Below are 18336 nucleotides of genomic sequence, written 5' to 3' on the forward strand. Positions count from 1 at the left end.
AAAAACCTAAAAAACCTTCCGTTGTCTCATCAGATCCATCTACATTAGATACCCCCTCTCAAGTTGGCATCGCAGATAATGAGATTGTGGACACCTTGGCTAAAGTGGGATCATCTATGCCTACTGATACTTTTACCTAGATGGAAATTTTCTCGAGAGCTAAAAGCCAAAATAAAACCACTTGACTTGTCTCACCAGTATATAAATTGTATAAGAGTAGTCGTCCAGGGGGCTCTCTGACTCGTGATTGTAGTAAGCAGAATCAAACTACTCTTATTCACTTTTTCAGAGGGCACCTTAGAACTATGGAATATTCTGAGGGTTCTGAGCACTTTGAAGTCTGCCTCAAGTGTTCGACGGAAGAGGCTTCACCTGATCCCATTATATGTCTGAGCCTCTCCAGGCAGAATCTTACTGACAATCAATTGTTAGTATTAGACTTCTTCAGGGTGCACAATTTCATAGACATGATATAGCTCTGCTGTTGTTTTGAGATGTGCAACAACAACAAATATAAGTATAATACAAAATAAACTGTTGCTGATCGTAACTTTTTAAAAATTCAAAACCTAAAAATTCAAAAACCTAAAAAGCCTTCCGTTGTCTCATCAGATCCATCTACATTAGAGACCCCCTCTCAAGTTGGCATCGCAGATAATGAGATTAGGGACACCTTGGCTAAAGTGGGATCATCTATGCCTACTGAAACTCTTACCTAGATGAAAATTTTCTCGAGAGCTAAAAGCCAAAATAAAACCACTTGACTTGTCTCACCAGTATATAAATTGTATAAGAGTAGTCGTCCAGGGGGCTCTCTGACTCGTGATTGTAGTAAGCTCGTGATTGTAAAATTGTAGAAATAAGTATATTTTTTAAAAAAATAAAATTTATTAGCCAAAAACAAATATGCAATTTTTTTTATGGATCAAATGGTATTTTATCTAAAAGATCTGGTTGATTGATTTCGGGTTATTGAGTTTTTAAGCTTATATTCATTATATTTAATTAAATGTTCATTAATAAAAAGTTATCATATAAAAATAATTAGGAAAAGTTAAATCATAATTTAAAGTAATAAATATTATTTCGTACGAATTTATTCTGCCCAATCAGTCAGTAAAAGTAGGAAAATGCAGCATCTTCACTTTGTGTCTCATTTGTTGTCAACTCTATTGTATATTTAAGGTTAACACCTGGTACCTGTTGTGTGATATGATTTATGAACGCATCACATTGATATATCGTTATAAATGCTCAAGTGTATCGCTATAAATGCAAAGTGCCCTCGAAAAAACACCTGGTGATATTTTCCCGCTCTCTGATTATTTGTATAATTATCAAAAAATAAATCACAATGCTTCTATATTCTGGTCATAAGAGACTTGCTCATTTAAGAAAATTTCTCGAAATACCTGGATAACAAGGCCTATCTAAACATGTTTTCTCTGGTCTACAGGTTATGCCGTCTCCAAGAAAACCTCTGGGGCAAGGCCCACATCGAAATCCTCCAGGTGTATCAGTACAGGTCACTCCTGAAAAACATGGTCTGTCCCTGCATGTTCGACCACCTAAAAAAGAGTTATAACAATAAATTTTTTGCGAGTTCCTAAATTATAAAGAGAAGCTTGAATTTCTTTTTTGTGATATTTAATGCTGTTTTCAGTGACAAAAATTAAGTATCAGTAATTATTAAGAATAAAAATGTATGATAACTTATATTTCGTATTGTAGAGGGACAAAACTCTATATAACTTTTTTATGAGGTAGTTGGGAAAAAAAATAGAGGAGTGTCAGAAACAGTTATTTAATCATTTTCTAAGTTCCACATTTCACAAGACAAAACAAACAGGTACACGAAAATACACGACTCCCCCTTTTGAATAAAATGTAATAATGACCCCCTCCCCAGAAGGATCATGGGAAATATACCTTAATGTTAATAAAGTAACGCCATCTGATGTATCAAAAGAGAAGGTAGCAGAGTTATGTAACCACTACAGAATAATATTTATATTTCTTATGTATATTTCGTATACTAGAAATTAAAATGCAATCAATGTCAGATGTGGTTTTTTTGCTATTACGTTTAATAGGTAATCAATTTTTGATGTAAAAATAGGAATTTTCAAGGGGGGGATTAAAAAAATTCATATCAACAGTTGTTAAACATTAGAAAAGTTTAAAATAATGTCAAATGATTACCTCGACACATGTCACAATTTTGTAGAGTTTCTCTTAAATGTTTTGTCTCCCTGATCTGTAAATAAAATAAAACAAAATAAATAATATTTGCACACTTTCAAATGCAAAAAATATTTCATAATTTTCAATTGCATATACATATAAAATAATTTATTTTTGAAGTTAACATCGAATAAAAATAAATTTCGTACAATAATATACATTATTATTATAAATAATATAAAAATAACATCCATAGTAAATAATTCTCATTATTCATATATTATCACCACAATGTAAACAACTAAAATATAATATTCGTTTTAAAAATTTATGAAGCATATCGATTGGTTAAAAGATTATATTATAAAATATTTTTTTTAATTTATAAGTATCTTAAATTCAAGATTTAATATGATAATTTTTTGTTATTTTTCCTAAGACATTTTATTATTTTAACTTCACTGAAAATCTTAATCTTTTCTGACAGTTCAAAAAGAAACAAATAAAATATATAATTTACATGTAGATTAATATCTAAAACTGATAAACTTTCAAAATTATTATCAAAACACATGAGATTTAAATTCAAATTAATTTTATATTTAATCAATACCTAAATACCAATACTTAAGTGAAAAATTAAATATTAATGTTGTGCCTTTCCCTTGTAGTATTCTTTCATTCATTCATGGGCTAAATATATATGTATAAAGTGATATTTCTAAAGCTCTTTAATTTTGAATATGAAGGTAATATCTTGGCAAAGTAAACTAATTTTAAACTAAGAAAATTATTTCCTTTTGTGTCTTAGTAATAACAATTTATGGTCTGCTGTCATGAAGATAACTTCCTTCATTTGCAGCTGAAATTAATAATGTTGCAAATATTTACTTTGCCCTATTTTTGTCTCAAAATAGTCGACATAAATGCTGCATTTTGGCAGATTTAACCGCTTTTTTTTTCTGAAATTTCTAGAGGATTTTAATGATCCATTATTCATCAGAGCAACTGTTTACTTTGAAAATGTTGTTGAAGGGTATGATATTTTAATATCTTGAACTTTTATTAAGTATATTAGATATCCTGCCCGTTATTAATTGGCTTAAAGTTAATGTCTTGGTTTTCAAGAAATGAGTTATCGAATTTAAGATCCTAGTATCACTTGAAATGTCACATACAATGAATAATGATTCAGAAATAGTTAGTATAAATTTTATTTTACCGTTTAAAACAAATAATAACAAAATATTGAAGAACTTCAATTGAAACACTTTCAATTAAACTTTTAAAAAATGTTCAGACAGGTAGAAGTTTCTCAGCAATGTTATGATTTTGGAATACTTGTAAAATAATATAGTTAGTGTATCAAATTCTTCATAAAATTTCAATGTTTTGTTTTCAAACTGAGATTGGAAAAAAGTATTTCATCAAACATTAATTACTAGTTGATATAACTGAATTTTCTTAGGATAAAAATATTTTCATATCTGCTTTTAGCTTGATAATATGTTGATACTATCAAGTGATAAAATGTATGCAGGTTAGGATAGGGTTTTTTTTAATTGTCAAAAAAAACTATTTTTAAAAACCTCCAAAAGTAGTTCTTTCCTTAAATAATTAGAAATTATTAAAGAGCGATTAAAAACTTAATTACAATTTGTGAGAGAAAACTAATAAAAGAAATAACTTAAAATAACAATATTGTTGTGAAAAATCCAAAATCCGGTGGATGGGTCTACGGTAGAAAGAGTTTGTGAAGCTCGGTAACAAGTAAAGACCCTTTATTCGATGTGAAAGCACAAATTTACAATGGCAAAATACTGCCAAATTTTAAACAAAAAAGTACTTGAAATAAACAGCAGCACACAAATAATAAACAATCATAACACACAACAGAATCAGAACTCGCTCAACTATTTGCTTGAGCTTAATTCATCTCTGCTCTCCTCATGCGGCTGATTGCCAATTCCCTTTATCTCTTTCTCTTGGCCTTTTATAGTTTCCTGAAAGGGGAAAGAGGCTTCTCGAACAATTACTAGAAATCATTCCTAATAAAACTATCGCCAAGATTTTCGAATATTTTGGCTGTTTAATTTTTGATGAATAAAATCGCCAAATTCATAGCCAAATGGTTACCAAAAGTGGGGTCATTGTTTCGGAATCCATTCAGCAACCGTTATTATTTCTGTAAAACTATCTTTCTTCCCATGAGATTGTGCAGGGAAGGAATATTACAGATTTGTCATTACATTACTTTCTGTTATCAGGAAAGGTACTACTAACTTTACAAGTGTGTGTGTGTGTGTGTGTGTGTGTGTGTGTGTGTGTGTGTGTGTGTGTGTGTGTGTGTGTGTGTGTGTGTGTGTGTGTGTGTGTGTGTGTGTGTGTGTGTGTGTGTGTGTGTGTGTGTGTGTGTGTGTGTGTGTGTGTGTGTGTGTGTGTGTGTGTGTGTGTGTGTGTGTGTGTATTTACAATTAACGATTTCATTATTCGGTATTTACTGCCTAATTATGATCTATCTTACGTTCTATTTTGAGAATACATTGCTGCTTTTGTCCAGCTATGTACTTTCTCGAACTTTTGAGATTTTTTTTCTTCTATTGCGTAATTTTTATGTCCATTTAAAATATCTAAGAATAAATTTTCAAATCGCACACCGAAGATTATGTTAATTCGAAACACAAGAATATTTAATAGTTTGATAAATAGTCTTAATTATTTAAGTGTCTGTCTTTAATTATTTCAAATAGATTTCTTAAAGGTTAAAAAGTTTTCATTTTCTTTCCTTGATACTTGAAGAAGAATTTTTTTAAATCTTCAAGATGCATGGGAATCACACCGAGAAAACGACATTAAAAATTTTTAATTAAAAAGATGTTAAGAAATCAAAATAGATAATCTTAGAATAAAATTAGTTTTATTTTTACAAACATAGATTTGACTGCATATAAAATTTTTGGAAAAAAACTATGCTTAGTAAAGTTTATATAATATAGTGTAATATTATTACAGAATTTTTACATAGTTTTTTAAATGATTTTATTTTCACAAACATAGATTTGGCTACATATAAAAATTCTGCAAAAAAAACTATGCTTAGCAAAGTTTATATAATGTAGTGTAATATTATTATAGAATTTTTATAAAAATAATCTTTTGTACCCTTAAAAAGAATATATAGGCTGTAAAATAATATCTTCGTTGAAATAATAATTTTTGTTACGAAATATACGGTACTTTAAGCATTTTTACGTTCTATATAATGTTTTTGCATCGTAAGTCCTATTTACTTAATTCACAAGACAAATAACATTGCTGAAGAGAACGAAAAAATATCTTCAAAAGATTGTTAAAAAGTAGCTGATAACACAAAATAGTGGAAAAATAGTTTTAATTTGATTCGGTATATTTTGATTATTATATATTTAAAAGAAGGTGTTTGGAGGACGATATTTTATTGTAATTGAACTTTGCTTCAAAAGAGTACAAAACCATACCTTTCAGCTAGCAAAAACAAGGAAATTCAGAAAATATCTCTCACAATGAAAAATAGAATAAAATATCTCATAATAAAAAATGCCTTTAGCATTGAAAGCAGGTTGATATAAAATATTCAAAGAATACTTTATATAAATCTATTATAAAAATTCTATCTATGACAATAATAGATACAATATTAAATTGCGATGCTAAATTTAATTTTAATATAAAGATGAGAATTTTCCAAGACTGAATAGTTTTTTTATTATTATTATGAAATGAATTTAAATACATTTTCAAAAATATTAGTTGAAATGTTTCATTCTTTTATAATAGTTATGTTTCAGTTTCTAAAAGTATATCTTTCTTCCTTTTTTTTTACACTTCACTCTTTATTCTTTTATCTATTAAACAAAAGAATTCTGAAAATTGTTTAACCAACAATAATTCGAATTATGAAAGTACTTTTGTAAAAATGATCAAAGTACAAGAAAAAGAAAAAGCAAATAAATACAAAATTGAGATACATTATATTTTTGTTTTTATATATTTATTGTTTGCGTAGTTAAAATATTTTATATAATGGGTGAAAGATAATTTTAACAGTGCCCACCTCAAAACCAATTAAACAGAACTTTCCCAGAAGATTTTTATGTTTGTATGAAGATAGCATGTTCAAATAATGAACACCCCATAAAATACATCTAAATAAATTATTTACAAAACCTTTTTTCTGTCATCTTTTGCCATCAGTTTTGGGGGACAAAATTATGAAAAAAGGCAGATACTAATGGGTTTCAATATAGTGGTAGTGAACTCGCCAGACGAACAAATGAGAACAGAAATCGATGTTAAATGAAGATCAGCATTGAGAAGAGTGAATTTTTAAGTATCTATAAAAAGTTTCTTGACCCTGATTTTAATAATTACTTGTATAGTTTATACTCTGAGCTTTAAAATTCCATTCTTTAAAAAAATCCGTTTTATTTTAACAGTTTGTATTAAAGATGATGTATGGCTTTAAAAGAATAGTGCCCTAATTACAGTAACTAATACAACATGAAGCTGTACATCATTGTTATAAGTGAACTTGATACGAATTAATAAAATTTTTTATTTATATTTCTAGATTGAGAAAAAAAATTAAACCAATGTCTATGCAAATCTGTATATCGATGATCGATTAATGGATAATTTGAGTAATAAGCATATTTTGAAAGAATTATTGTCGATAATTGATCATCAATAATATTTTCACAATAGAACTTGTACGCCATTTAAATAATGAAGAAAGGAACTTTACTCTAAAATGTAAGTTAAATAGCATATCTTTTGTTCAGAAGACTGCTTACATTTTCCATTTCTGTCGTATGAAACACGATATACTAACCTTTGAAAATAACAAAAAATTTATGATATCAGATACTGCGTTTCGTCCACACTCGCTGTATAGACATGTCAAAGAAATTTTACAACCTGATCCTAAAACTTAGTCTTTATAACTTGAAATGTGACATACTCTCTCAAAATAAAAATAATAATACTAAATAAATGAAACTCAGTCTGACACTTAAACCTTCCTAATAAAGAACTTCGACCTTTTCAGTAGAAATATCTTCTCTATCTATATAAGGTACTCAACTACATTTTAAAGCTCGAATTCCGTTTATATCTCACCAATATGTTCAGATTAAAACTCTTTAATGGCCACATAAAAGACGGCTGGACAGAACATTTCCCGCACTAAATGAGTAAGTGAATTAATAAACTGATACCTCGCATGAAGTTAGTCTTTTGGGTGTCATCAAGATGGTTTCAAATGTCGTTAGCGAACGGATGCAGTTGGTTTTGCTGAACAGAAAAGGTCGATTTAAAACACTTAATTTCTACCAAGATTACCTTATAATTTAACTGACTAAATTAATATTTTATTCAATAGACAAATTACTGATTTGTAAATTTATACATTTTTGTAATCAGGTCGAAGAGCAAGAAATGGAGCTCAGAAACATCATGCTGATGAAACTTTTTTCTTTATATTTAAAAAGGAACGTTATTTCTTTTTCATGAATTCGATTTTTTTTTCCATCCTGCTGCAGTATTTAAACATAGGCTGTAGACAGGAAAAAACAAAGATATAAGAATGTTAAAATCGAAGATAGATTCATTTAAGAATTCTTTGATGTGTTTCATATCTAAAGCTATGATTCACAAGCTTTAATGATGTAAATATTATTACATTATTAAAGCTGATTAATGGTGTAAATAGATATTACAATTCGTTTAGTGATAACTTGATGAGGAGTGTTTCTACAAAGAAAAAAATCTGATGTAGGATTTTATCTGCATTTTATATATATTTTTTTCTTTAACTAATTTTTGGATTTTGAAAGTATTTGGTGAACATTTCAAGCTTGTAAAAGAAATCAGTTGGCAGTAATTTTTCTAAACCAGAAGTAGAAAAATGGTTTCGAAATGTCTTTTATTAACCCTTTGAATATGAATTTTTTTTAAATCTTTTTCTCTTTATTTTCCACGCAAGTGAAAAGAATGGATTCTGAATAAGAAAAATTTGTTCACTTTCTTTACAAATGTTTTTATACCAAAGTCTGAGGTGTGATGGTCAAATACGCCGCCACCTTCTTTACCCCAAAAAAAGAACTATTTTTTTTTATAAATCTATACGATATAAATTAATTTAATATGAAATTATAAAATAGATATTAATTTACTATAAAATTAGTATATATAATATAATAATCTATTATAAAATATATAAACTATTTTTTAACGATAAGTGGGATGCAACTGTCGCGTTAGCAGTTAATAGCTTAAAAAGCAAAAAGCTGCAAAGAGAAAGAAAGACAATGAAGGAAACAAATAACGAGGGCTATTTTTTTTTCTTCTTCTTTAAATAGTATTCCCGGATAAAAACTTATAAAAATGTGAAATATTTATTGAACCGAATATTATTTTCAAAACTTGATGACTGCAAATATACAAAAGCGCTGAAAACCTGCGCATTCTTAGTCAATTCAAAGTAAAATATATTTAAATGAATAAATGCATGAAAATTAAGGTTTTTAAAAATAGTAAAATTAATAAATGAATATGTGGGTCTGAATAAGTTACTTTTTTGTAACCGCAAAATAAAATAAAATCGCTGTAACAGACATGAATTATATTTGGTATAAAATCGCACTGAAGCGTGATGATATAGAGATATTTAATATTATCTAAGATATATTTATAAAATTTTAATTATTTGGGCACTAAACAAAATTTTGGTCTTAATTACATTTTTAAATTTAAAAAAACCTGATTTTTTGATAAGTTAATTTAATTTAATACTATACCTTTTTTCCTTAATATAAGAATTTTCGAAAATATTTTGAACATAATTTGTAGCATTACTTTTCATTGTAGATATAAAATTCTCTCTGTTTTCGTATATAAATATATTGCACCCGTTGTTAGAACTAACTCATGAATGCTGTTGTCATTGCGCTTATAGAGTAAGTTACATTGCAAAACCTATTATCGTTGTAATTTTTATAAATTTATTTTATTTCGATCTAATTACATATAAGTATTGAATTCAGACGTAAAACGAAACCCTGAAAATTATTTTTAGTCCATTTCTAAGTACTACTGATCTTTCCTGCTGTACAATTTGACTAAAATATGTTGTTCCTTCATTAGCTTGATGTTTTGCTTATTTACCAAATCGTAAAAAAAAATATTTTCTTCAGTAATTAAATAAAGCCACTTTAAGGTAATCATTTAACTATAATACACATTCTGTACGGACACATACAAATCCATTGATGAGTAATTTTATTTACTTTTCTTATATTATTAGGAGCGCATTTCACTTCATTGATCCTTTATTATATTAATCGAATTTTCAACATTTCCACTTCTGCATCAATGCTAATATGTGGAGAATATCCAGATGCAAATTGGAGTAAATTTATTCTCATTTTAAACGATTTAAATTCCCTTTGACAACAATTTATTGTTAGTATGTTCTTTCTAATGCAATACTCATTACACAAGAAAGGAAAAAATGTAAATTTACTATAGCGAGTAAGGCATTAGCTAGTCAGAGTATTGATTAAAAACACACACTTTAAATTTTAATGTTATTGATGTCAATAAAATTAACTCCAACTGACAACTGCAGAATGTATGAAAACAATGAACAAAATAGATGCAAGATTTCTAAAACTAAATAACTCGTTAAATATTTATTACAGCTTCAATTTTAAAGTTACTTTGCTCGGAGAAACTTTTAAAATCAAAATATTATTATGGAAAATCTATCCGGTCGGCATATGATGAAAAGACGCACAAGCTCAATAACGCATAATGATATTCTATTTCACAAGAAAGCGTGAAAATACAACTGAAGTGTGCATAAAAAAAGCACTTATAAGAATCAGTAACAAACAGTTATTAACACTCTCATCGCAAGGGACGAGATAACTCGTCTTCCAGGAATATTCGCTATGCGTGAGAGATGAGATAATTCGTTCCTCTACTCAAGGTTTTTCTATATTATTGCAGCGCATCTTATATATATAATCTTACAGCACAGGGTTGGACAAAGGAGCGTCATTGCCGCGATGAAAGTGTTAAACAACCTCTGCAATACAAAGAACTCAGAGAGAACTCGATAGATATCAGTATTTACTCAATTACAACTTCTCTTGTGTGAACTTCAATTCTCACAGTTCCCATCACAGGCTATCGAATGCTTCAGACGGAACTCTGAATCTTTAGTTTTAATAAAGATATCGTCAAGATTCCAGCTTATACAAGAACCCCAATTTTTATTCTCAAAATCGTCAAAGCCAAGAATCAATGATCCAACATCTTTTGGTGGTATCTGCAAAACATTTCTTTCCCTATGGTAATAATGACTAAGCAGAAAATTCCTGGTAAAAAAATCTGGTCGTCATTCATTTTTTGCAATGATAGAAAAAATTTAATAAAATCAAAAACCGAAGTAAAAAATTTTCATTATTTTTAATTGGAGACATATTGGAGACATTGTTTACAGATCTTCTTCTCAGATAGGCCGCGATGGCCTGGTGGTAAGGTCTCGGCTTCGGAACCTGAGCGCTTCAGGTTCGGGACCCGATTCTACCAAAAAAAACTATCATGTAAATGAGTCTGGTGCACGTTAAATCAGACGGAGTCAACATCTTCCGCTGATGTGGTGTGGAAGTTTGGAGTGCGGGTGCCAGCTCATGTGTTGTCCTCGTCATCTGACTGCTGTTCAAAATTACAAGGCCAGTCCCAAAATAGCCCTAGTGTTGCTTTAAAAGGGACGTTAATATAACTAAACTAAATCTTTTCAGATATTTCTATAAAGTAGAAATTGAAATTTTTAAAAATATAAAATGCAACGTTATTTAATTTAATCGTAAATTATTTAAAGTATTCAGACTTAAAGCCTGCACTGTCTTATTTATTAACAAATTTCGACTGTATATCGTATTTTTTTAAAAAACTTCGCCGAAAAATTCAAAATCAAATAAATACCGGTAAATCTGTTTAATCGTATAATTGTAACAATTTTCTTTTCCTTCTAATTTAATGCTATTGTTCTGTAACAAACCTTTTCCATATGAGACAAACATAAATTTACATTAAAACCAGCTCAACGAATGCCGAAAACACTCAAATGTCATCAACAAACATCCCTTCTATTAAAAGATAAAACTACAAACACCATTCTTCCCTTATCAAAACTAAAATCTAGCTTCTAACTCCCGACGCATAATTTGGGTAATTTGAGTTTCCTAAATCATTGTGGAATAATTAATTACGGAGAAATGCTTCCAGAAGGAAAATTAAGCTTCCTCCCTAAGGTCACTAACAATGTCACTAACTTATAATCTGTATTATGCGACGGAGATTTTCCACGCTCGACAACATTAAACCTCAGGGGATGCTTTCTCTGCTTTGATATGCACCCATCAAACTGCAGACAAACACAATGCACACTGCATATGATTTCCTGCGATAATTATGAAAAGGTATTATGGATATTTTTGAGCTAACAATAAAAAGCGTCCACGCGCGTGTCTTATCTTAACAAACGTGAATTTTATCAAGCGTATCTCACTGTTCGTGGCGTCTCTTAATATGTGATTCATTGCAGAAGCACTTAAACCTTTCTAGAGAGGATTTAAATTTGATGCGCTGCAGGACAGAGGCAGATGATTTCTGTTAATAAAATTCATAGGTTTTTCAGCTCATGATGCTGTGAAAGGAAAAAAATTATATAAATGAATGGAAAGTAATCTGAATTACTTTATTATATCTCCCTTTTCATTTAAAACTATACTAATTTTTGAAGCATCATCAACTTCTCAAATATTATCTAAAGAAAACTATTAATTACTCCTATTAAAAAGAATTATGAAGTGAATTGAAATGCTTCAAAAAACATGCTCTTTTAATTCTTAATCGAAATTTGAAGAAAAGAGCCGGTCTTAAATATTTATTTTAAGAAAAGCACATAATTACTGATAAGTTAATGAGCAACTTGTTTATGTCTAGATACGTGATGAAATAAGACAAATGATAAGAGATGATGAACTTATTTTTTTCATAAACATTACGCTGATAATTTCAAATTTTAAGCAAATGGTTGATAAGCTTAAATTTTATTGGATTTCAATTAAGCATTTAGAATATTTTTGCATCTCAAAAACATTCTATATGGCAAGTACATAATCCATAAATATTGCATATGATAAACGTTTTAAATTTCTGTTGAATAATAAATTATGGAAAATCTAATATAATTATTATTATGTTGTGCAAAGTGCGTTTATTATATCTTAAGATGTATATTAAAAATTCATCTATTTATATACATTTGAAAAATTAAATAGAACTAATTTTAGTCCTGAGACTTTTTTAATATTTAAATTAATTTCATTTAAAAAAGATTATCCGTATTATTATTTTTTCAAATCTGAGTTGTCATAAAACTTCACTTCATCATCACTTCACTTTATCAACAAGACATCACTTCACTTCATCAACAAAATATCACTATACTCCATCAACAAAATTTCACTTCACATTCATCAACAAAATTTTACTTCATTTCTACAAAAAAAATTTCAGACAGAAAATACTTACTTAAGCCGATCACTCGGCCACCGCTAACCAAGCAATATGGACAGAATAGAAAATACTATAAAATTTCTATTGATATTCAATAATTTCAATAAAAAGACTTCAATTTTAATGAAGAAAGGAAGATTACCTTTATTTTTTTCCTTAAACTTTCTCTTGTAAAATTAAACCATTTGGAGTCTTCAAAAATTCAACAATCAAATAAAAAAAATTAGATAATTGGATCTTGGGAAAAAGTCTGAATTAAATGCATATGAAAAAGGAAATTCTATTTTTTTTTCCTTCTACATTCTTATTCCAGACCAATCTTGAAGCGATATAAAATAGTTAATGACCGGAATAAAGTAATCGTTATATAGAAATTGAGTGTCAAGTGCATTTCGCATTGTTTATTATGAATCCATATATCCAAATATTGCTGATTCTTTGTAAAGAAAAATATTCTTCTTAAGTCATTAGTCAATAATCAATTGAGCGGAATATATTATTAGCTCTGAAATGACATTTCCAGGTTTGATAAGAAATGTTGGCAGCTCTTGAGTTATTAAATAACCTTCCCTCAAAATGCAATTATCTTATTTATAAAAGTGATGCGTCAAACCGAAAGAGGTTTCACCTCAAATATCACCAGTAGGGATTCTTAACAAGATTAAATTTAATTAAGGGAACTCGCAATCGATAATCAAATTGCTTTGCATTCAGCTCGCAAGATGCGCAAATGCCAATTGATTGCCATGGACAGTCACGTAAGAGGGTCCGTCAAAAACACAAAAGACCAATTAGAGAGACGAGGCATTAAATTCATTGGATTTCACTCCGTAGGTGTTTGATTCGATTAGATCGAATATGAAATGCCGCAGTGGATACTCACCGAAAAACTGGAACTTTTTATTATGTAGTGATTGAAATAAATTAGAATTCATAAAATTCGATAGTAACAGATATTAGTTGGATTTCGATCAAAAGTTATGGCGCATTTTCTCTAGTAACCTAAAAACTAAAAATGAAATTTCTTTGGAAAAACCTTTTGGGTAGAGTGAAATATATTGCCATATTGATTGAAATTTTATCGTTGTTTAGTTTTTCATTCTTACTATAAATGAAAACAAAGGAGTGGGGTGATTTTAAGTAAAATCAAATTTGGTAGCTAGCTATTTAAATACCAAAAACGAGTAGCCAATGACAGATCTATAACGTAATTTTATGATACGGTAATGAGTACTTTAATAAATATTTCTATATAAAGTTGAACGTTTGACTGCATGTTTTTTATACAAATTTATAATTTTGATGAAACTTGGCACATGTTCTCTGCGAGACAAGATGATGATCATTGCACAATCAGAACAAAGTTGCATTTATTTTGCACTTTACAAACAATCCTTTATATATATGTAAAGTTTTCGAATCCTGTCGGCTAAATAATATGTAACATATTTTGGTTGAGTAGAATGCAGCAGGTTTAACAAGCAGTGAAGAGACTTTGTATCTTTATTTCGTTTTATTCTATTCCGAGTGGCAGGCATGATTTTTTGCAAGACGCAGTGCGGCACAAAAGCAGAAATAAGAAAGAAGCGAAAAAAGGCCGAACAAATGATCACTAGTCTTGCATAAGATTGGATTTCTGGCCAAGCGCAAATTCAATACACGTGGTGACTTTTGACACCTTTTCAAGTGCACCGAAGATATCACTTTCATTTGATACGTAGTACTGACGGCGTATTAGTTTTACAGAGGAATTAATTAAACCGAAAGTGGAATTGGATCACGAAATAAGAGAACATTTTAGAATGAAGTTACAATGTGCTAAATTAAGATAAAATCTTGGAAATTAATTTGGATTAAATTAAGAGTTTAAAATATTATATATATTTCATTTTGAGGTCCTGAATAACTTAAAATCGATAATAGGTTAAATTCTCCCCTTGAGGCAAAAGTTGCAACTGGTCCACTATCTTTGGGAAAGAGGAAGGAAAATTTCATTCTGTATTTCGCATTATATTTCACAAACAATTACAGAAAATGTGTTTCTTCTTTTGTCGAATATTAGATTAAAATAATTTTATGCCTAAGATATTTGTCAAAAGAATTGTAAATATTGTAATAGAAATATTCATCACTACTCCTTAGTTTAAAAAAAAGCACCAACATTTTTATGATGTTATTGTTTCACATTTGTTTTGCATATCTTGACAATAAGCGACTGCTGTAATGCTAAACGCTCACAATTTTACTATCTCCAATAATAATTAATTCTCGATTTTTTATTTAAATCGTAGGGAGTGAATTCCCTTAAACTTTCAAGTACACATTCTTTAAATGGCTTACCATTGGCAAACAATAGTTACAAAAGAACCAATTAGCGACCTTTTCTTTTGTTTCTTTGGCGACTATCCCTTGGTTACCTTCTTTTTAATAGGTTGATACTAAAATTTTACACAGAGCTATAATTGTAGTCTAAACATCAGATGCCAAATTCCATATATTCGAGTCACTGTTTTCTTCAATTAACGCATTTATATGCATGCATGAGTACTGACTGTCAGCCTCTTGACAAATTTAGTTTCAAACGTATCTGTACTTCAGATGTTAAATATGTGAACCAAATATTATATACATAGCTCTCTTCATTTTGTAATCATCGTGTTAACTTATATTTGGACAGCCGAATAGACATAATTATTTGAACAGATTTCCTTGAAAATTTGATAAAAATATACAAATTTGGAGTAAATATATATATGATTTCAACTGCCTAGATTAAAGTATAATTGAGTTATCGCATGCGTTAGGAAGACAAGCATAATTCCAAAATTGTATTTTTAGCATTCAGGGAACTCGAAATGAAAATCGCTGAAATCTCGAGTTTGAATTTTTTTTGATCATAATAGTCCTTTCTTCGTTTATTTCGTATATTAGTAAGTTAAATTTGAATTTTTGGGTCTTCTACTGACATTGTGTATAGTTGTACCACGATACAAAACAGGATGATCAACGTAATGATGTAAGGATCTTAAAAATTGAACATTTAAATTAATTTTATAAAATAATATTAATTTCGAAACGAAATTTGATGAACAATAGTTATTCCAATTTGATTCTTTGATTCTTTTCTTCTAACGAAAAAGCAAACATACACACATTTAAATGTTATATCGTAATTTTTTTAAAATTACGATACAACAGTACAAGAATAGTGCAATAAAAGAGTGATCCGATAATTTTTCCGAAAATTTCACTCCATTTTCATAAATAAAACATACAAAATCTCATGTAGCTAAAACATATAATTCAGAAACAATTCCTGTTGATTCTTGTTGAAAATTTTAAGATACATGAAAATATTTAATTTTTATTGCCATAAAATATTTCAGTATACAAATCAATAGATTAAATCATTTTAAAAAATAATAACATTAGCTCATTATTAAAAATCTATTTGAAAATCTATTGTACTAAATTCCGTTTAATTTACATGATCTGTTTGCATATATATTATCCTCGCCTATTCAATCAGCTCTCTCTACAAGGTTAAAAGTTAGCTTAGTACGCTTAACGCTCGACTGAATCTGACGTCAATCCAACAGAATGACTATAGCGGAGTTGAAAGAGATCTGAGCGAGTTGCGGTGTCTACTAATCAGGAATTTTTTAATTTCTCGCTTCAATACTTCAAATTCTTATTACATTTAGTCTTCTAAGCAAATATTTCTTCAATAGATAAGAAAAATTTCTTTTCAAAGAGCAGAAGCTGTATGATCAATGGATAATTCTAAGAGCAAGGTTGACTATAGCATTTTATCTAAAAAAGAATACTTAAGTAACATTACTTTAATTTCTAGTTTAAAATTGTTTTTTTGCCTTGAAAATATTTGTTATTGATTTGCAAATATATTAGCTTGGTTTATTAATGTGATATTTCAAGACTCCAAAGAATTTAAATAAATAAAAATAGTAAAGAATTTAATAATAAAAATAATTGCAAATGAAAAGGCTTCAAGTTAATAGGAAAACAAATTTCAACTGAATAAAATTTAAAATTAAAATTCTGATGTGCGATAATTTTTAATGAATTTTTATAAGATATTTTAATTATATTATTTAAGTGCATAAACTTTCATTACTCTTATTTGCCATTATTTTTCTTTTTTAGGAATTTCCAAGGAGAGGGCATTTCCTAAGAAATATTCATTAAAAATAGAAATTTTAGTGAAATTTAATCATTACAGCAATTTTAATTATTAAAAAAGTATGATTTCTTAATAATGAAATATATTTCTTGATAGGTTTTGGTAGTCCTGTTCACATCTCTCTGCTAACAAGTTTCAGTTAATTTTTTCGGTGGGAGATTTGTTTCAAAATTATATTTTAGAATATAATTTTAATTTAATAATTATGATTTTACTTACATATATAATAAAAACAACATCTCGGGTAATATTTTAACCTCTAAGTCAGAATAAATTACTAAAATGAGAGCTATGGAAAATAAATGTCCAGTTTTAAAATGTACATATTTGTCGAAAATAATTTTACACCGCATTTGAAATGATTTTTAATCATTTTGAAAGGAAAAAAATATAGAAATATAAAATCTCCATTAAAGTAAACTCAAACTAATTATAAACGCTTATTAAAAGGAAAGATATCATTCCGATGAGACATCTTGCTTTGTTGATGTATGCAGTGGCTTGTACTGATTTTAAAGGGGAGTAAGATATATAATGTATATAATAAATATGCGTTAATCATACAAATTTTGTGTATATGAATGCATAATAATGAAGAACCATGCATGGTTGTACCGCAAACCATATTACGGTACCATCATGCTGTACCGTAATATACTCTTAAATTAGGGTGGATTATATTATAATAGAAAATCAATTCTATGAGCATACAGCGAAAATTCCAGCGAGCTTGTTAACAGATATTGATGCTTTATTTATTTAGACATGAAACGCAAATAGTAGAACATAGCCTAAGCGTATTCAAACACAGAATTCGAAGAAACTTGCAATATGCACAGCCGGAAAAGCAGCAATTCAAAACAATAACAAATCTTAAAGAATTGTTCCGCGATCAATATTTCAAAGAGAGTTCAACTGGATGATTCTTATTTATACGCCTAAACTTTTATAACTTTCGTGACTGACGTTGAAAGATCTAGAGGTATCCTATATCTTTGCTCTTAACAGATATATAGCTAAAATTCTTGCACTTTCGATAATTTTCATTTTTCTTGCCAAATGTGTACTATTTTGCAAAATTGCCTCATTCTATGGAACTTGTTACATAAAGAAGAAATATGACAAAATGCTTCTTCTTATGTAATCATATACATGAAGCAAACCATTTTATTTGATTTTCAGAGAAAACTGTATTCTTTATTTGACTTTCAGAATTTTAAATTGCTAAAACTAAATTCTAACTCTAAAAAGCTGAAATGACAATACCACATTGTATAGCATTCACTTTAAATGCTGTAAAATCATTTTAATTAGAATTATTA

General features: G+C 28.6%; 1 protein-coding gene across 1 annotated transcript in view; it reads right to left on the reverse strand.

The window, feature by feature from the left end:
- LOC129961023 (cartilage oligomeric matrix protein-like) overlaps positions 1-18336 on the reverse strand; it is a 112261-nt gene that overhangs the window by 44403 nt on the left and 49522 nt on the right. Inside the window, exons 6-7 of the mRNA XM_056074819.1 lie at positions 2203-2257; positions 1413-1568 (exon numbers count right to left, since the gene is read on the reverse strand). Of these exons, the coding sequence (XP_055930794.1) occupies positions 1413-1568; positions 2203-2257 (211 nt within the window). The remainder of the gene's footprint in view (positions 1-1412; positions 1569-2202; positions 2258-18336) is intronic.

Source organism: Argiope bruennichi, chromosome 2, assembly GCF_947563725.1.
Source record: "Argiope bruennichi chromosome 2, qqArgBrue1.1, whole genome shotgun sequence".
Lineage (NCBI taxonomy): Eukaryota > Metazoa > Arthropoda > Arachnida > Araneae > Araneidae > Argiope > Argiope bruennichi.